General features: G+C 37.4%; 1 protein-coding gene and 1 non-coding gene across 2 annotated transcripts; one reads left to right on the top strand and one right to left on the bottom strand.

Annotated features, from left to right (window-relative positions):
* Positions 1-1298: 1298 nt before the first annotated feature.
* Positions 1299-2732, bottom strand: LOC115221246 (uncharacterized transporter slc-17.2-like). The gene has a single exon (XM_029791397.1). The coding sequence runs from the start codon at positions 2730-2732 to the stop codon at positions 1299-1301; it is 1434 nt and encodes a 477-aa protein (XP_029647257.1).
* Positions 2733-8402: 5670 nt separating this feature from the next.
* On the top strand, positions 8403-8484 carry Trnal-uag. Its single transcript has one exon. It is a non-coding gene; the product is annotated as a tRNA-Leu (tRNA).
* The last annotated feature ends 13666 nt before the right edge of the window (positions 8485-22150 follow it).

The raw sequence follows: 22150 nt of genomic DNA, 5'->3' as shown, positions 1-22150 counted from the left end.
AAGATAAAACTCTGAGTTTCAGATGCCGAAGTGGAAATCCACAACACCATCTCTTCGGTTATCTGGCTATTTGAAAACGTTATGAAAAAATACCGTTAAATAAAGGGAAATTACTCTGTTATAACTCTGCTTGCCTGCGTACTTATACATCGCTCGCATTTTTCGTCATAAAAATATATAAAAATACATAAAAAATATATAAAAATATATAAAAATATATAAATTCTTCTTGGGAATAACATAGAAAGCATGTTCTATCTGTTTTCTTTAGGGGACCAAAAACGTAACAGAAACTTAGTCACATGTGGGCATGATCCGAAAAGCTCTGTCCTTGTATTTAGACATGTAGTATGGTCTAAGCTGCTTTTCCAGATAAGCCATCTCTCCATGTCGCATAGACCGCACCTTCCGCTGCCGTTAGTATAGGACTTACATCTGGCCAAAATCTTCCATTGTATGTTATAATCGACTTCTTTATCTCTTAAAGACCAAATATGATTAGACAATTGTGTCGCTTTTCTTTTGTTCCAGTGCCTGGCCTTGAAATTACCCTCTGTAAGGCCCACGTATTTCTTCGTCGAAACTGTGTCTTTAGTGGTTATAGAGTTTACGGTAGCTTCATATATGATGGTCTTGGACATGCAAGCTCCATTTAGCGGGCACAATTCTTTATTCCTGCATGAACAGCTGTTTTCTTCTTGTGTTTTTTGTATGTTATGTTTGATTATGTTTTTAAAATTGGTAGTTGAACTAAAACTAATTTTTAAATTGTGTCTATTGAAGAGTTTCCTATAAGTATGGTTAACTGGAAAATGTCTATCTATCAGTGCTAGGAAATATTTACCTATATTGAAGGCCACCTCGGGTGAGTAAGGGGGCGTAAACCAGATGACCTTCCTATTTCTATTATTCCTTTTCTTTACTGTTGAGCTAGTGATAGGTGTATATTTTATTTTATCGCTAAAACCACTATCTTCAATATAGGTAAATATTTCCTAGCACTGATAGATAGACATTACATATATTTCCTAGCACTGATAGATAGAGATTACATATATATATATATATATATATATATTATATATATATATACATATACATACACACACACACACACACACACACACACACACACACATATATATATATATATATGTATGTATGTATGCATGTATGTATATAACGTATATATAAATTATATGTATATATACACACAGATACACACATATATGTACACGCACATATATATATACACAAATAAAATACACCTACATCTATTTAAGATCACAACGATAATATCATGCTTCCTCTGGTTCGAATCCCTCAGGTCTTGCCCAGTCTTGAATTTCTGTTCTTACCAACACTGCAAAGAATATTGCACCTAAGACAAGAACAGCGCCATACAAAGCAAATACGATCTGCCATTCGCTCTGTGTGCCATTTGGTGTCAGAGCTTTTGCGAACAAGGAAGAAAAGCTGCCTGATGATGCACAAATTGTGTTAGTAAGTCCAAAGATTACGCCGACATAACTGGGAGCAATGTCAATGCTGTTGGCAATAACTCCACTACAGCTAAATGCTAGGAATGCACCACAAAGAAACAAGAAAATATATATTTGAATGAGTTGGTCACATCTGAGGTATCCCATGGTAATCAGTAGACTTGCACAAGCAACTAGAGCAACGGTTTGGAATAAAACACGCACCGAGTGAGTTGACATATAATTCTTTGAACGCAAAATATCGGCCAATTTTCCCCATAATGGTAGGACAATGACTTCTGCAACCGAAGGAGCTGAGGAAATTATACCGTTGGATGTTGCATTAACGTTTAAGGCTTCTTTTAAATACAGAGGCAGCAATACCTGGAGGGAAATGGAGCCCCAATCATAACCAAACAAACCGAAAACAATAGCCCAAATTGCAGGCGAAGAAAGCATCCGTCGCCAAGGTATATTTTTAGGTAGTCTTTCACATATTATAGTTCTGTTTAAATAAGCATGTTCTTCTTGGCTGATTGTAGGATGGAGATCTGGATTATCGTAAACAGCATAATACCACACAAAACTAAAAATCAACGTCGTTACACCACTTGTATAAAATATAGAACCCCATCCATTATCAAATCCATACTCACAAAGGTAACCGAATATTACAAAACCTGCAATATTGCCCAATACTTGACCTGTAAAAGTAATACCAATCAATAGGTCTTTCTCAGATGGTGGGGCCCAACGTGCCATTAGCGATAGGATTGCTGGGAACATCGGTGCCGAGACCATACCTGTTAATATTCTTAGGACAATTGTTAAGTAACCACTTATTCGAGATAAACTTGGGTGGAGAATGGTCAGAAATGATGCGAAGAGAAGTGAGCTTCCTAGAACTTTTTTCCCACCATATTTGTTTACCAATATTCCAGCTAAAATATTAGTTGAAATATACCCATAAAAGTAACATGCTAAGATATTTGATTGTAACGTGTTGCTCCATTCAAACTCACCTTCAAAATGTTGCATTATTTTATGGTTGTTTAAAGAAGAACAATGTTCGTTAGTTCGTGTAAAATTATTTTCATTATTTGTCCGATTGGGCGTTTTCAACATGCAAACAAAAGCCATACTTATATCAACTCTTAAAGACTGTAGCAGAATTAAAGCTACAGTACAAGCGTAACACGTCCTCCAACGACATGAATAAAAACGGTTAATACGTCTGAAAAAGCTTGGCATTTCTGTATGACTATTATTGATTCTTACAGATTCTTACAGTCTGATGTGTAGAGTTTGACAGGAGATGATGTAAGTTCTTTGTTTTTAAATAACAACTAAATCAGTTGCAGTAAGTCAACTGTATATTCCTTCTCTCATGTATGTTAACTTTAATGCATCGATGTGTATAGTGGATCGATGTATGTATTAAGAAAGACGGGCCTCAATTTCTAATTAATACGAAGCAAAGTATTTGATTTACGTTAGCCATGATCTTTTTTTTGTAACTTATTTAGAATCAGTTTTATTAGAAGTAGGAACCTCCCATTCAAGTCAAGAAATTCACCACGAAGTAGATTATTATAAAGATGCAGGCTTTCGACGACTCGTTGCAGACAACACAATCAGATTCATGGTTTCTGTTATAATCGGTAATAGAAGGGAAAGACAACTTCGTACATTCCACTTCCCTCTTTGTCTAAATAATAAGTCTTACACATATATAAGTAACTGTTGAACGTTATGTGTTAATCAACCGATTACCGAAAGACGTGCATTCAATGCCATTCCGTTCTTTTATTTGCTTAACACTATCTGTATTATATTTTCGATGTTCCTGAGTTATAGCATAACTGTACTGAAGCCATCCGAACAAATTTTTCATTACGATATAGTTTCTTTTCCATGTTCAGACATTCCATACAATACACTTTTCTGCCTTCCTCTAGTACATTGGTTTTCAACCAGGGTTCCGCGGAACCTTAGGGTTCCGCCAGTACAGTGCAGGGGTTCCGCAAGAAGTTACAAAACTGCTAAAATCGGCAGTAATTTTTAATTCTCCTGTGCAAATATGTGTGCATACGACTATTAAATTATTGCACAGGAGTTCCTCGAGCCAGTGGAATGTCTCCTTGGGGTTCCGCTCCAGCAAAACGTTCGAAAAGCACTGCTCTAATATATGGCAAGACCTTTCGAAATATTAATTCAATCATAAAGAGCGGCATACAGAAAGAGTAAAGCTCCAAAAAGTGCTCTTTCAGTATTTCTTTAAGCAAGAATTAAACAGTTGTACTGTTCTTGAAATGTGTGTGTATCAGTAAACGTAAATGCATGATAATATAGGTGTATGAGAACGTATATGATTGTCAATATATATATACATATACACACAACACTATGCGTAAAACATTTTTTTTTCTTGTTGATTGTCTAAGTTCAGTAAATTTTTGTGATAAAAATATTTACAACTTTGTTACAATTGATATGACTGGATAAATTCATTTAGCTTTTGAAAATGTAATTTCAACATGGTACACGCCTTTGTACTTTTTACTTTTCTCCATTTCTGTCTTTTTTTTTTTTTTTTCAAATGAGTTTTGATTGGTCAGCTGTTGACGGTAATACTGACGTCATCCAAACATATTCAGCTTCTTCATGAAAATTCGTGATTTTCTTTATATGAAAGTTTCATAACTGTAGTAACCTAGAAATAAGAGTAAATATAAAATACATAAGTTTTCGATTTAAAAATGCGGTAAAAATGACAATAATTTCCCATTTTTCTAGTAGGGTCGTGCGTTAAAATCATTTTGGTTCAATGCTATACACTACCTCACTGAATACGTCAAAAAACTTTTAATCAACATCTCTCTCTATATAAACGGCAGTTTGTCTGTGCGTTTTCTGTGTGTCTGTTTTCTCGTACCCTCACTCTGACCACGGCTTTCAACCGATTCTGATGAAACTTGACACACACATAGCCCAATGTCATAATTCAAAACTAACGCAGCGAAAATTTTGAAAAGTTCCCCCAGTTCTGAAAAAAATCGATAAATTCGACATGGGGTCGAGAATCAGAAACCCAAACCACAGACCGTCTAGGGGACGCGACTCCACCTTTTTTAACTCTCAAAAAAATTTACCATCATTTTTTTCCATTTTTTTGCTATTTTTTGGCTATAACTCTCTAAAAATGCTTTATAGTTATTTCCCTTACAAACCTGAGCAACGCCGGGCGATACTGCTAGTAGTATATAATAGACAGGTCATATCCATGACTTTATAAGCGACATGTTCTTGGACAGGAAATCAGGGATCAGCCGAACTAGTTTGAATCCTTGTGTTGGAATTTCATCATCAACTGATAAATTTCAGTATTACGTACTGTGTTGTCTAAACATTTTCAGACATATTTTTATCTTCTGTCTTTTATTTGTTTCAGTCAATATACTGCGGTCATGCTGGAGCATCACTTTGAATGCTTTTAGTCGAACAGATCATCACCCTCTGTAGGTTGTTTTTTTTAATTTGTTACTGATCCTATCGTTGACTTTCGCCGAGCTGCTCAGTTACAGGGATGTAAACAAACCAACATTGATTGTCAAGCGGTTGAGAGGACAAACGAATGCACACGCACGCACACACATATACACACACATACATACATACATACATACATACATACATACATATATGCAATGAGAGAGTCAAGGAGGAAGAGTGAGAGGGAGAGAGAGGGAACGGTGAAGGGGAGAGGAGGAGAATACGGAAAGGGTGGGAGAGAAAACAGAAAGGAAGAATAAGAGAGGAGGGAGATAGATATGCTTATTCTTCTCTCCTCTCCCATTCACCATTCCCTCTCTCTCTCTCTCTCTCTCTCACTCTTCCTCCTTGACTCTCTCATTGCTCACACGTGACCAACGGCTTCCTATCTTTCTTTTTTCCACTTCCTTCTTAAAGAAAAAACGTGCTTTTGCCTGTCTCTTCTCAAAGCTCGTTTTTCCAGCATTTATCACTTCACCTCGTCTTGGCTTAACAACCCTCACCATTTGTTTTTACTGTTTTGTCCTACTGTCCTGTTTTTGTTACCACTTTAGCCCTCCGCAAAAAATCCAAAATCTTATTTAATTTGCTTTGCGGAAAGGACTGTTTTAACGAAGTCGCGTCTTGTCCCTACCTTCTAAACGCGGAGTAGATAAAACGGGACAACTGATGAAGGGAATGTTCTTTATGTTGCCTATCTCGTTTCTCATTTTGTTCACGTTTTTTTATGCCTTGTACCAATATAAGCATGAATATATACATACATATGTTGGTACGTACATATATATATATATGCATATATTTATATATTTATTGCACTGAGTCAATCCCACTCACTAAGCAACAGCAGCCATAATCCGAATAGAAGAACAAGTCAACATCATCGGTAACCACTGAGCCGTAGGACTTATATCAGAGTTATCCCAGTTACCTGAGTTACCTTCTCCTAGAAGGATGCCCTAACAAAGGCTAGGAGTCCTTCACTCCCAGTGGTTTAACCGCGCGATCTGGTATTCAGTCCGATTATTTCTATGTCCCCGCGCATGATACAGCCTTAAGACATCTATTGGATGGCCGTTGATTCTCAAGAGTTCCTCCGCCCTTTGACGGGTTTTGTTTTTCATCCCGCAGCGTGTCCAATAAACACCCTCCTCACCAAGCAAGCCTGGTGGGTTTGCCGGTTTAGTCGCCGACGACCCGACCATGCAACAGGTTGTACTGGGTTACATGTTACCAGTAGCACTCGAAAGTGACCTGATATACATACATACATACATACATACATACATATGTATTCATATATTCTTTGTACCTATGGATTTATAAAACGTTAACATATTAAATATGAATTTAAGACATTTAAAGTTTATCTAAAATCTTAAACTCATGAATATATTATATATATATATATAATATGTCTGTGTACGTGTGTGTGTACGTATTTATGTATATATAGTGTATATATATATAGATGTATACATGTTATATGAGAAGGCGCATGGCTCAGTGGTTAGAGTGTCGAACTTACGACCGTGCGGTTGTGAGTTCGAATCCTGGACCTAGCAAGACACTTTATTTCACGTTGCTCCAGTTAACTCTGCTGTAGAATCGATTTACGACGTCACTGTCCCAAGCTGTATCGGCCTTTGCCTGTCCCTTGGATAACATCGGTGGCGCGGAGAGGGCAGGCTAGTATGCATGGACGACTGCTGGTCTTCCATAAACAACCTTGCACGTTCTTGTACCTCAGAGGGTAACTTTCTATGTGGCAATCCCATGGTCATTCGTGACCGAAGGAGGAGGTCTCTGACATGTTTTAAATACACACACACACCACACACATATATATATATATATATATATATATATATATTATATAATATATATATATAATATATATATATATATATACATACAGGCGTAGGAGTGTCTTCTGCTATAGCCCCGGCCGACCATGCCTTGTGAGTGGATTTGGTAGACGGTAAACTGAAAAGCCTGTCGTATATATGTAAATGTATATATGTATGTGTGTATATGTTTGTGTGTCTGTGTTTGTTCCCCTAGCATTGCTTGACAACCGATGCTGGTGTGTTTACGTCCCCGTCACTTAGCGGTTCAGCAAAACAGACTGATAGAATAAGTACTGGGCTTACAAAGAATAAGTCCTGGGGTCCATTTGCTCGACTAAAGGCGGTGCCCCAGAATGGCCGCAGTCAAATGACTGAAACAAGTAAAAGAGTAAAAGAGTACGTATGTATGTGCACATACACACGCGCACACATATATGCATATATGTGTGTGTGTGTTTGTGTGGAGGTGCATGGCTTAATGGTTAGGGTATCAGCACCATGATCGTAAGATTGTGGTTTCGATTCCTGGACCGGGCGACGCGTTGAGTTCTTGAGCAAAACACTTCATTTCACGTTACTCCAGTAACGGTGCGATGGACTGGCGCCCCGTCAAGCTGAGGAACACAGACGCCATAGAACCGGGAAACCGGGCCCATGAGCCTGGCTAGGCTTTAAAAGGGCGCATTTATTATTTTATTAGATATATATATATATATATATATATATAATATATTATATATACATATGCACACACATGTACATATATACATACATATGTGTATTCACATGTATATATGTATATATAGATGCATTTATATGTACATATAGATGTGTGTATGCTCATATAAGTGTAAATGTACATAGTGTGTTAGAATGCTTTGTAAACAATGTCATTACGTCATTACAAACTGTCAAATTCGTCTGTATTAATACTCCAAGTATAAACAGTATGTACTTTCTATATTTTAGCTTACTCCCTATAATCCCGTCATACTCATACGCCCAAATTTCAAACGTCCTATGGTATCTATGTCACTAAATGGGAGTCTGATGAGACAAAGTTAATTATTTGATGGAGCCTAATTAGATACTATGCTAATTAATGTCGCAATTATCGCATAGTTATTTGATCTCACGCTCTAACTGTCAAATGTATGTATATATGTACATGGGTGTGCATATGTATAATATATATATATATTATATATATAATATATATATATATGCATATGTGTGTGCATGTGCATATACATATGTATGTATGATGTATGTATGTATGTATGTATGTATGTATGTATAATATATATATTATATATTATATATATATATATATATAATATATATATATATATATATTATATATGGTTCCAAAATGACTGTGTTTGGTCCAGGATAGCAGCGAATGGAACAGACGCTGTATATAATCAGATGTTAGGATAAAGCTGCGACAGATGATAAAGAATCGGTGTGTGGCAATATACTCTATATATATAAATGTATTCATGTTAAATATGTATGTGGTAGCGTGGCCGAGTGGTCTAAGGCGCTGGTTTTAGGCACCAGTCTCTTCGGAGGCGTGGGTTCGAATCCCATCGCTGCCAGTATAACTTTTATTTATCTCAGTTATTGTTTGTAGTTCAATTGTCTGGTGTTGTTGCTTTGTTTTCTTTGAAGGCGCATGGCTCAGTGGTTAGAGCGTCGAGCTTACGATCGTGAGGTTGTGAGCTCGAATCCCTGACCGGGCTGCGTGTTGTGTTCTTGAGCAAAGCACTTTATTTCACGTTGCTCCAGTTCACTCAGCTGTAGAAAGTGAGTGCGACGTCACAGGTGCCAAGCTGCATCGACTTTGTCTTTCCCTTGGATAACACTGGTGGCGTGGAGAGGGGAGGCTGGTATGCATGGGCGGCTGCTGGTCTTCCATAAACAACCTTGCCCGGACTTGTGTCTAGGAGGGTAACTTTCTAGGTGCAATCCCATGGTCAGTCATGACCGAAGGGGTCTTTAACCTCTTTTATATATGTATGTGTATATATATATATATTATATATATATATAATATATATAATTATGTGTACATACACACACGCATACGCACATATGCATATATATATACTATATGCATATATACATATATATATGTACATACCTACGAATATATGTAATATACATGCATATATGGGTACAGGACATAAAAAAAAAAAACGTTGAACACAAGAGAAACGAGAACAAAAACAAAAACATAGAAACGAACTTTTTCGAACAGCAGTAAAAGGAAACAGAGAAACGAGACATGCAACATAAAGAATATTCCCCCATCTTCAGTTGTCCCTGTTTCATCTACTCCGCGTTATATATATAAATACATACATATATATATATATATATATATATATATATATATTTCTCCCCCTCCCCTTCCTTCTCCCCCTCCTCTCTCTCCCCCATCCTCTCCTCTTCCCCCCTCTCCTCCCCCTCCTCTTCTCCCCCCTTCTCCCCCCCCTTCTCCTCACTACACCCACACGACTTACACATCACATCATATATGATGTGCCATACTAATACACACACCAACTAATACATACTAATACGTACTAATACATACATACTAAGCATACTAATACATACACCAACCCTATACATACACACGTCCAGACCCCGCATACGCACTTATACTCTCTCTCATACACACACACACACACTTATACATACTAATACGTACTAATACATACTAATACATACTAATACATACCCAACCCCATACATACGCACGTCCAGACCAATCCTACGCACTAATACTCTCTCATACACACACACACACACACACACACCCTTATATACATACTAATACATACACCAACCCTATACATACACACGTCCAGACCCCTCCTACGCACTATTAGCTGGTCCTTCAACCCTATTATCACCCTATTATCAACCCTATTATCTCCCCTTATTTCGCTCTCGCGTCTCATGTTTGATCTTTGACCTCTGGCCGAAATCAGATCGCCATGTTGATTCGTTAGCTACTGCACGCATTTTTTTTCTCTCCTTCTTTCTGTGTTTTTTTTTCTCTCTGTGTATCTTTCTGTTGAAGAGCGTAGGCTCGAAACGTTAAAGACTTGTTTTATTTATATTTCCTGAGCGCCATACTAATACAATTGTTCGTTTGTTTTCCACCTGCCTTCGTCTTTTGTCTATTTTCATAAAGCTTCCCGTTTATATTATAATATATATATATATATATATATATATATATATATATAGGGAGATGTACTCGCATAGTAAGTAATTTGATCTGAGATCGTGTGCTGAAACGAAAATAATTGCAGCGTGGAAGGTGTTTATAAGCCGCTGCAATTATATATATATATATATATATATAATTTTTTCGTAATGAGATAGGAAAAAACCAAGGGTGTGTAGATTTTAGAACTTTTATAATTAGGTCTTATAGCTGATTCTAGGATACTTATTATATCACTTCATCGCAGACGGTGTGAGAAGATGGTTAAGCAATAGTTAATTTAGATAAGAGACGAAATAGAGAGTGAGGTGGAGGAATGAAAATGGATGTCAGATACGCAGGGATATTCTATTTGTAGATCCATTATTTAGGCAGAATGGTATACATATAAGATTCCAATACCTTATGAGTAAAAAGCAATAACCTATGGCCTCCAAATACCTGATCTGCTGGAACTCAGCTATCGTGGACAATATAAAACTTAATATATTGATGACAGGCCTCATCAGAGTAATGAGATATGTTTCCCGCATGTGCGACTCAACAGAGTTAAAGAGACTCATACAACACTTCGTTCACCGCAAGCAGTTCTCAGGATACAGCCATAGAGAAAGGATCAGAATAAATAAAGGAGCCATGAGGAAATTTGAAACTATCATACGTAACGATAAGAATGGGATTTGCCTATTCAATAGGAGCAAGTCATGGAATACCATTGAAAGGACTAAGAAGAAAATAGGGAAGGCCAACTTATGGTATGGTAGCCACAAAATCCAGAGTGTCATGTTCGTCGGAACCACCCCTAGAGGCGAACTGGCGTACCGCTTTAGAAGGGCTCTAGACAAGATTCATCTATGAATTAAGGTTGTAAAAACGCCAGGTAACCCTATCAAATCCTTACTCGGTAAAACCTATCCTTTTAATAGAACCTCCTGTAATGATAGCGACTGTATTGTATGTAGACTTAGCCCCACTAACAAACTGTAAAGCTAAGAATGTAGTCTTAAGTATAAGATGTACAGAGGGACGGTACAGAAACAAGACAATGAGGTACGTAGGGGAGACAGTACGGAACATAGGAGAGCGGGTAAAAGAGCATTGGAGGGAACTTAAGGAAGAGAAGAGTTCATCGGTGCTATACCAGCACGTCGAGCGAGAACATGGGGGCCCACTCAACAACATAGAAGTTAAAATCTTGTCCACACAGAACGGACGCAACGCTTAGACAAATTACGGAAGCTACACACATAGTAGAAGATAAACCTAGCCTAAATAGAAAACTAGAATGGAACACAAGCACACAAACCCCACACACCACACACCAAGTATCATGCAAAACGAATACATAAACGTATATATATATATATATAATACTCTGTGTGTGTATATGTGTGTGTGTGTGTAGTCTGTGTTTGAGCGGTGCGTGTGTAGTCTGTGTTTGTGCGTGTGCGTGTATGTTTTGCTATACTCACTGATTCTTTATCATCTGTCGCAGCATTATCCTAACACCTCATGATAGAAGCCAGCGAAACGTCTGTTCCGTTCGACTCTCTCCTGGACCACAGCCAATTCCAAACACATTCATTTACACACCGTCATCCTCATATGAACGTGTAGCTTGAGTAATATTTCACAAGAGATCAAATAACAATGCGATAATTTGCGGCATTCGTTAGCATAGTATCTAATTAAAGTCCATCAAATAATTAGCATTTACTCATTAGACTTCCTTTTAGTGACATGGATACCAAAAGTACATTTGATATGTAGGCGTGTGAATATGAATGTTTTAAATGGAGCATGTTTCTAGAGAGGATATGCTGTTTAGTACTTTTAGTATTAGTACATACGAATTACGTGTAATGATATTGCTTACAAAGTATTCTAACATACCATGTATTCTTACTCATATGAGCATACGGTCGTCTATGTACATATAATACATCTATATATACATATATGTACATATGTGTATATATATGTACATGTGTGTGCATATGTACTTACATGTATGTGTATGCATATGTGCGTGCGCATGTCTGTATGTGCATATATACATATATATATATATATATATATATATATATATATATATACGGTAAACATACATACATACGTACACAACATACATACACATATATAATATATATATACATATATATAGAGAGAGAGGGGGGAGAGAGGGGAGAGGGAGGGAGAGAGAGAGCTAGCTAGCTAGCTAGCTAGCTAGATAGATAGATAGATAGATAGATAGATAGATAGATAGATGATAGATAGATAGATAGATTAGATATAGACAGATAGATAGATAGATATTCATTAGTTTATGGTTTTAGATAAATTTTAAATGTCTCAAATTCTTGTTTGATATTTTAACGTTTTATAAATACATAGGTACAAAGAATATATGAATATATATATTATATATATATAATATATATATATATATATATAATATATATATATATATATATTATATTATTATATATATATATATATAATATGAATCCCGTCTCTGTGTCTGTGTGTAAAAGATTATAACGGCCGTATTTTTCAACTGATATTCTCCAAGCTAGGAAAATACATTACTAATGTTTCATGGATGGTTTTAGACTCTTAAAATTTTTCACGTAATGAGTAACAGGCCCAATGTGACAGAAAACATCCATTCCTGGGTTACGGGAAGAAGGAAGGTAACTCTTTGCGACGTAACTTTAAGAAACTTATTGTCCTCTCATATCAATTGGTCAGGAAAATGTTTTTTATATTAGATTCACGTCCTTGAGAGTTTTTAAAATATTTACTTTCGGTTTTCTAGCGTCAGTGACGTCTATATCTCTCTATCCATCTCTGTCTATTTCTACCTCTCTAAATCTCTCTATCTATATTTCTCTATCCATCTCTATATCTATCTCTCTGTATCTATCTATCTATGTCTTATCTATCTATCTATCTATCTATCTATCTATCTATCTATCTATCTATCTATCTATCTATCTATCTATCTATCTTATTTGTCTAACTAGCAAGTTCTCTATATATATATATATCTCACTCACTCTGTATTCTTTTCACTTTCATTTTTCAGACATTATTGTTTTCACTTTAAGTTCAATCGCTATTGTTTTCACTGTAAGTTTTAATCGCTATTTACAAACAACATGGACAAATATTTTTCTCCTCTATGCTCAAGAGCCATATTTTTGGTGGGAGGGAGCCAGTCGATTAGATCGACCGCAGTACGCAATTGGTGCTTAATTCATCACATACAATCCAAATAAGTCTTCTATCAAGTTTTTTTCTCTAAATAATTGAATCCCCACCAATAACTCGCACTCAAATTTCAAGCCTTCTCTTTTGAAGCCAGAATAAAATATAATCAGCAATTACCTCTGCATATTTTTTTATTTCCAATTCAGCTTCAAGTGTAAAATGAAACAAAAACTAACCACCAGGTTCAGAGCAGATAGTGTAGTGCTCTTCTTTAATTAGACCTGGAAATTTTCTGGAAATTCCACCTACTTCAACCACAACTTTGGTTTCGTCTATTCTTCCCTCAAACAAAAGACAGAAGAGCCCTCCTTTTAATTCTTTCTCTTGCTGATCAGATATCTCAGTCTATGATCTATAACCAAGGATGAATCCCATTGACTGATGAGGCTTGCATCTATCCAAGCGGCAGTTGCAATTTCAGCAGCAACATGGAGTTCGATATGGTGACGAATACTAGCTAATGCAAATTTTAAAATGTTTTTTTTTATTATATTTTCCTCTTTGGTATGGCTTCAGAAGATTCTTTAGAATTTTCATCTGACATTACTTTATTTTCTTCATTATCAAACAACTGATAAACATCATGGCTGTGCTGTTCTTCTCTTTGCATGACTTCACTCTTCATTCTCTTTTTTTCTTCCCTCTCTTTACCAAAGCCTTTTCCTTTTTTCAGTAGAAATCTGTCTCTTATTTTCTTTATAATTAGTTCAACCCATTTGCATACTGCCTTGCCCTCCTGTTTTTGTCCCCAGTGAGCTTATGGAATCTAGCTCTAGAAAAGGTATCTTCTTTTCACGAGGGAGGACAACAACAGTCAATGTGGGAGTGATTTCCTCTCTTACCAGTGGGAGAACAATCCTCTTTTAAACACAAAACTATTGAACACTTGCAGCTCAAAATATCGAACAGTGTATCAGGTGAGTGTAGAAAAGCATTTTTCATTTACCATGTGATGTGTGCACTACTTTCCACCACAATCTCATTAGCTTTATCTTAGTTGTTCGACACTGTATGATCGCTCGCGGTTTGAATTGTGCACTGTCGCAGAAGGTGGGGTATTATATCATGTATGAGGACCTAATCTGTATAGTTCCTTCTGTCCTTGGAATTTTGTAACCGAAGTAGTAACCCAGGTCTTAAACTGTCTCTCACTGTTGGAAGCTCTGATACAGGAATCTCTTTCGGTGTACCAATTAACAAGCTCAAGTGGGATAACATCTGGCCTCTAGTCTTCAGTATTAACACCTTGTGAATATCTGAAAAGAGTAAAATTCATTTAACCAATTTAAAGATAATATAATATTCATTTAACCAATTAAAAGATAATATACGAATAATATTTTGAGTCTAATCAGTTTTTCATCTAAATTTTCAGTTATTGTTTCAAAACAACACCATATTGATAATTTAAGATAAAACTGATGTAAGTTAGAGTTTTGTTAATCCATTTTGGTATATATATATCTGAAGTAAGGGAGTAAGAAGGCAAAATAATTTCACTACCAAATTAGATTTTTAGTAAGTTATTCAAATTGACACACCCAAATAAGGATCTGGAAATTGAAATACAAAAGATGTGGCATCTTAAAGCGAGAGCTGTTCCTGTTATTGTGGGCGCCCTGGGTATGATAAAAAGAGATGTCAGAAACATCAAGATAATATCCCAAGATTGCATTCCAACTTCTCTATCACACAACGCCTTGCCTTGCATTCCTGTATATATAGCGTCAAAAATTCAGCTCTAACACTGACAAGATAAGCATTTGTAATTTCATTTGACTACTACATACTGATATTTCTTATCAAAAAATGTCTCCTAAAAAAGAGCATCAAAACACGAACACCAAAGAAACTCACGACGTGCAGCAGAAAACGAAGATAAGAAACGCGAACGGCTGTTAGATGATCGACAAAGAAAGAAGGTTCGATGTACATCTGCAACCGAACATCAAAGAAATGCACGAAATGCAACCAGGAAAGAAAGAGTGGCAGCTCCACGCGCAGCGGAAAACGAAGGTCGAAGAAATGCACAGAGAACGGCAGCTCGTCGTGCAGCAGAAATCGAAGATAAGAGAAATGACGACGTGTAGATAGCCAACAAAGTACGACAGCTCGTCGTGCAGCGGAAAATGAAAGTCAAAAAAAATGCACGACATGTAGATAGCCAACAAAACGGCAGCTAGTCATGCAACAGAAAATGAAAGCCAAAGAAATGCACAACGTGAAGATAGCCAACCTCGTCGTGCAACAAAAAATGGAAGCCAATGAAAAGCACGACGTGTAGATAGCCAACAAAAAAAAACGGCTGGTCATCGTGCAACAGGAAATGAAAGCCAAAGAAATGTACGTCGCGAAGATAGCCAACAAACAACGGCAGTCATCGTGAAACAAAAAATGAGAATCAAGAAATGCAGGACGTGTAGTTAGCCAACAAAAACGGCCTCACGTCGTGCAACAGAAATGAAAGCCAAAGAAATGCACGACGTGTAGATAGACAACAAACAACGGCAGTTCATGGTGCAACAGAAAATGAATGCCAAACAAATGCACGGTGTAGATAGCCAACAGCTCTTCAGGCAACAGAAAATAAAAGCCAAAGAAATGCACGGCGTGTAGATAGCCAACAAAAAACGGCAGCTCGTCGTGCAACAGAAAATGAAAGTCAACGAATTGCACGACGTGTAGATAGCCAACAAAGAACGACAGCTCGTCGTGCAACAGAAAATGAAAGCCAATGAAATGCACGACGTATAAATAGTCAACAAAGAACGACAGCTCGTCGTGCAACAGAAAATGAAAGCCAATGAAATGCACGACGTATAAATAGTCAACAAAGAACGACAGCTCGTCGTGCAACAAAAAATGAAAGCCAATGAAATGCATGACGTATAAATAGTCAACAAAGAACGACAGCTCGTCGTGCAACAGAAAATGAAAGCCAATGAAATGCACGACGTATAAATAGTCAACAAAGAACGACAGCTCGTCGTGCAACAAAAAATGAAAGCCATGAAATGCACGACATATAAATAGTCAACAAGAACGACAGCTCGTCGTGCAACAAAAAATGAAAGCCAATGAAATGCACGACGTATAAATAGTCAACAAAGAACGACAGCTCGTCGTGCAACAAAAAATGAAAGCCAATGAAATGCACGACGTATAAATAGTCAACAAAGAACGACAGCTCGTCGTGCAACAAAAAATTAAAGCCAATGAAATGCACGACGTATAAATAGTCAACAAAGAACGACAGCTCGTCGTGCAACAAAAAATAAAGCCAATGAAATGCACGACGTATAAATAGTCAACAAAGAACGACAGCTCGTCGTGCAACAAAAAATGAAAGCCAATGAAATGCACGACGTATAAATAGTCAACAAAGAACGACAGCTCGTCGTGCAACAAAAAATTAAAGCCAATGAAATGCACGACGTATAAATAGTCAACAAAGAACGACAGCTCGTCGTGCAACAAAAAATGAAAGCCAATGAAATGCACGACGTATAAATAGTCAACAAAGAACGACAGCTCGTCGTGCAACAAAAAATGAAAGCCAATGAAATGCACGACGTATAAATAGTCAACAAAGAACGACAGCTCGTCGTGCAACAGAAAATGAAAGCCAATGAAATGCACGACGTATAAATAGTCAACAAAGAACGACAGCTCGTCGTGCAACAAAAAATGAAAGCCAATGAAATGCATGACGTATAAATAGTCAACAAGAACGACAGCTCGTCGTGCAACAAAAAATGAAAGCCAATGAAATGCACGACGTATAAATAGTCAACAAAGAACGACAGCTCGTCGTGCAACAAAAAATGAAAGCCAATGAAATGCACGACGTATAAATAGTCAACAAAGAACGACAGCTCGTCGTGCAACAAAAAATGAAAGCCAATGAAATGCACGACGTATAAATAGTCAACAAAGAACGACAGCTCGTCGTGCAACAAAAATGAAAGCCAATGAAATGCACGACGTATAAATAGTCAACAAAGAACGACAGCTCGTCGTGCAACAAAAACTGAAAGCCAATGAAATGCACGACGTATAAATAGTCAACAAAGAACGACAGCTCGTCGTGCAACAAAAAATGAAAGCCAATGAAATGCACGACGTATAAATAGTCAACAAAGAACGACAGCTCGTCGTGCAACAAAAAATGAAAGCCAATGAAATGCACGACGTAAAATAGTCAACAAAGAACGACAGCTCGTCGTGCAACAAAAAATGAAAGCCAATGAAATGCACGACGTATAAATAGTCAACAAAGAACGACAGCTCGTCGTGCAACAAAAAATGAAAGCCAATGAAAGCACGACGTATAAATAGTCAACAAAGAAGGACAGCTCGTCGTGCAACAAAAAATGAAAGCCAATGAAATGCATGACGTATAAATAGTCAACAAAGAACGACAGCTCGTCGTGCAAGAAAAAATGAAAGCCAAAGCCAATGAAATGCACGACGTATAAATAGTCAACAAAGAACGACAGCTCGTCGTGCACAAAAAATGAAAGCCAATGAAATGCACGACGTATAAATAGTCAACAAAGAACGACAGCTCGTCGTGCAACAAAAAATGAAAGCCAATGAAATGCACGACGTATAAATAGCCAACAAAGAACGACAGCTCGTCGTGCAACAAAAAATGAAAGCCAATGAAATGCACGACGTATAAATAGTCAACAAAGAACGACAGCTCGTCGTGCAACAAAAATGAAAGCCAATGAAATGCACGACGTATAAATAGTCAACAAAGAACGACAGCTCGTCGTGCAACAAAAAATGAAAGCCAATGAAATGCACGACGTATAAATAGTCAACAAAGAACGACAGCTCGTCGTGCAACAAAAAATGAAAGCCAATGAAATGCACGACGTATAAATAGTCAACAAAGAACGACAGCTCGTCGTGCAACAAAAAATGAAAGCCAATGAAATGCACGACGTATAAATAGTCAACAAAGAACGACAACTCGTCGTGCAACAAAAAATGAAAGCCAATGAAATGCACGACGTATAAATAGTCAACAAAGAACGACAGCTCGTCGTGCAACAGAAAATGAAAGCCAATGAAATGCACGACGTATAAATAGTCAACAAAGAACGACAGCTCGTCGTGCAACAAAAAATGAAAGCCAATGAAATGCACGACGTATAAATAGTCAACAAAGAACGACAGCTCGTCGTGCAACAAAAAAATGAAGCCAATGAAATGCACGACGTATAAATAGTCAACAAAGAACGACAGCTCGTCGTGCAACAAAAAATGAAAGCCAATGAAATGCACGACGTATAAATAGTCAACAAAGAACGACAGCTCGTCGTGCAACAAAAAATGAAAGCCAATGAAATGCACGACGTATAAATAGTCAACAAAGAACGACAGCTCGTCGTGCAACAAAAAATGAAAGCCAATGAAATGCACGACGTATAAATAGTCAACAAAGAACGACAGCTCGTCGTGCAACAAAAAATGAAAGCCAATGAAATGCACGACGTATAAATAGTCAACAAAGAACGACAGTTCATCGTGCAACAAAAAATGAAAGCCAATGAAATGCACGACGTATAAATAGTCAACAAAGAACGACAGCTCGTCGTGCAACAAAAAATGAAAGCCAATGAAATGCACGACGTATAAATAGTCAACAAAGAACGACAGCTCGTCGTGCAACAGAAAATGAAAGCCAATGAAATGCACGACGTATAAATAGTCAACAAAGAACGACAGCTCGTCGTGCAACAGAAAATGAAAGCCAATGAAATGCACGACGTATAAATAGTCAACAAAGAACGACAGCTCGTCGTGCAACAAAAATGAAAGCCAATGAAATGCACGACGTATAAATAGTCAACAAAGAACGACAGCTCGTCGTGCAACAGAAAATGAAAAAGCCAATGAAATGCACGACGTATAAATAGTCAACAAAGAACGACAGCTCGTCGTGCAACAAAAAATGAAAGCCAATAAAGCCAATGAAATGCACGACGTATAAATAGTCAACAAAGAACGACAGCTCGTCGTGCAACAAAAAATGAAAGCCAATGAAATGCACGACGTATAAATAGTCAACAAAGAACGACAGCTCGTCGTGCAACCAGAAATGAAAGCCAATGAAATGCACGACGTATAAATAGTCAACAAAGAACGACAGCTCGTCGTGCAACAAAAAATGAAAGCCAATGAAATGCACGACGTATAAATAGTCAACAAAGAACGACAGCTCGTCGTGCAACAAAAATGAAAGCCAATTAAATGCCGACGTAAAATAGTCAACAAAGAACGACAGCTCGTCGTGCAACAAAAATGAAAGCCAATGAAATGCACGACGTATAAATAGTCAACAAAGAACGACAACTCGTCGTGCAACAAAAAATTAAAGCCAATGAAATGCACGACGTATAAATAGTCAACAAAGAACGACAGCTCGTCGTGCAACAGAAAATGAAAGCCAATGAAATGCACGACGTATAAATAGTCAACAAAGAACGACAGCTCGTCGTGCAACAAAAAATGAAAGCCAATGAAATGCACGACGTATAAATAGTCAACAAAGAACGACAGCTCGTCGTGTGCAACAAAAAATGAAAGCCAATGAAATGCATGACGTATAAATAGTCAACAAAGAACGACAGCTCGTCGTGCAACAAAAATGAAAGCCAATGAAATGCACGACGTATAAATAGTCAACAAAGAACGACACAGCTCGTCGTGCATCAGAAAATGAAAGCCAATGAAATGCACGACGTATAAATAGTCCACAAAAGAACGACAGCTCGTCGTGCAACAAAAAATGAAAGCCAATGAAATGCACGACGTATAAATAGTCAACAAAGAACGACAGCTCGTCGTGCAAAAAAAAATGAAAGCCAATGAAATGCACGACGTATAAATAGTCAACAAAGAACGACAGCTCGTCGTGCAACAAAAAATGAAAGCCAATGAAATGCACGACGTATAAATAGTCAACAAAGAACGACAGCTCGTCGTGCAACAAAAAATGAAAGCCAATGAAATGCACGACGTATATAATAGTCAACAAAGAACGACAGCTCGTCGTGCAAAAAAAAATGAAAGCCAATGAAATGCACGACGTATAAATAGTCAACAAAAACGACAGCTCGTCGTGCAACAAAAAATGAAAGCCAATGAAATGCATGACGTATAAATAGTCAACAAAGAACGACAGCTCGTCGTGCAACAGAAAATGAAAGCCAATGAAATGCACGACGTATAAATAGTCAACAAAGAACGACAGCTCGTCGTGCAACAAAAATGAAAGCCAATGAAATGCACGACGTATAAATAGTCAACAAAGAACGACAGCTCGTCGTGCAACAAAAAATGAAAGCCAATGAAATGCACGACGTATAAATAGTCAACAAAGAACGACAGCTCGTCGTGCAACAAAAAATGAAAGCCAATGAAATGCACGACGTATAAATAGTCACAAAGAACGACAGCTCGCCGTGCAACAAAATGAAAGCCAATGAAACGCATGACGTATAAATAGTCAACAAAGAACGACAGCTCGTCGTGCAACAGAAAATGAAAGCCAATGAAATGCACGACGTATAAATAGTCAACAAAGAACGACAGCTCGTCGTGCAACAAAAAATGAAAGCCAATGAAATGCACGACGTATAAATAGTCACAAAAAGAACGACAGCTCGTCGTGCAACAAAAATTAAAGCCAATGAAATGCACGACGTATAAATAGTCAACAAAGAAAGACAGCTCGTCGTGCAACAAAAAATGAAAGCCAATGAAATGCACGACGTATAAATAGTCAACAAAAACGACAGCTCGTCGTGCAACAAAAAATGAAAGCCAATGAAATGCACGACGTATAAATAGTCAACAAAGAACGACAGCTCGTCGTGCAACAAAAAATGAAAGCCAATGAAATGCATGACGTATAAATAGTCAACAGAACGACAGCTCGTCGTGCAACAGAAAATGAAAGCCAATGAAATGCACGACGTATAAATAGTCAACAAAGAACGACAGCTCGTCGTGCAACAAAAATGAAAGCCAATGAAATGCACGACGTATAAATAGTCAACAAAGAACGACAGCTCGTCGTGCAACAAAAATGAAAGCCAATGAAATGCACGACGTATAAATAGTCAACAAAGAACGACAGCTCGTCGTGCAACAAAAAATGAAAGCCAATGAAATGCACGACGTATAAATAGTCAACAAAGAACGACAGCTCGTCGTGCAACAAAAAATGAAAGCCAATGAAATGGATGACGTATAATAGTCAACAAAGAACGACAGCTCGTCGTGCAACAGAAAATGAAAGCCAATGAAATGCACGACGTATAAATAGTCAACAAAGAACGACAGCTCGTCGTGCAACAAAAAATGAAAGCCAATGAAATGCACGACGTATAAATAGTCAACAAAGAACGACAGCTCGTCGTGCAACAAAAATTAAAGCCAATGAAATGCACGACGTATAAATAGTCAACAAAGAACGACAGCTCGTCGTGCACCAGAAAATGAAAGCCAATGAAATGCACGACGTATAAATAGTCAACAAAGAACGACAGCTCGTCGTGCAACAAAAAATGAAAGCCAATGAAATGCACGACGTATAAATAGTCAACAAAGAACGACAGCTCGTCGTGCAACAAAAATGAAAGCCAATGAAATGCACGACGTATAAATAGTCAACAAAGAACGACAGCTCGTCGTGCAACACAAAATGAAAGCCAATGAAATGCATGACGTAT

The sequence above is a fragment of the Octopus sinensis genome, linkage group LG18, assembly GCF_006345805.1.
Source record: "Octopus sinensis linkage group LG18, ASM634580v1, whole genome shotgun sequence".
NCBI lineage: Eukaryota > Metazoa > Mollusca > Cephalopoda > Octopoda > Octopodidae > Octopus > Octopus sinensis.
Note: the sequence above shows the minus strand (reverse complement) of the source record. Positions and strands in the feature narration are given on the sequence as shown.

Excerpts from the sequence above, each read along its gene's own strand:
- LOC115221246 (XM_029791397.1), bottom strand. The coding sequence starts at position 2,732 with ATGCCAAGCTTTTTCAGACGTATTAACCGTTTTTATTCATGTCGTTGG.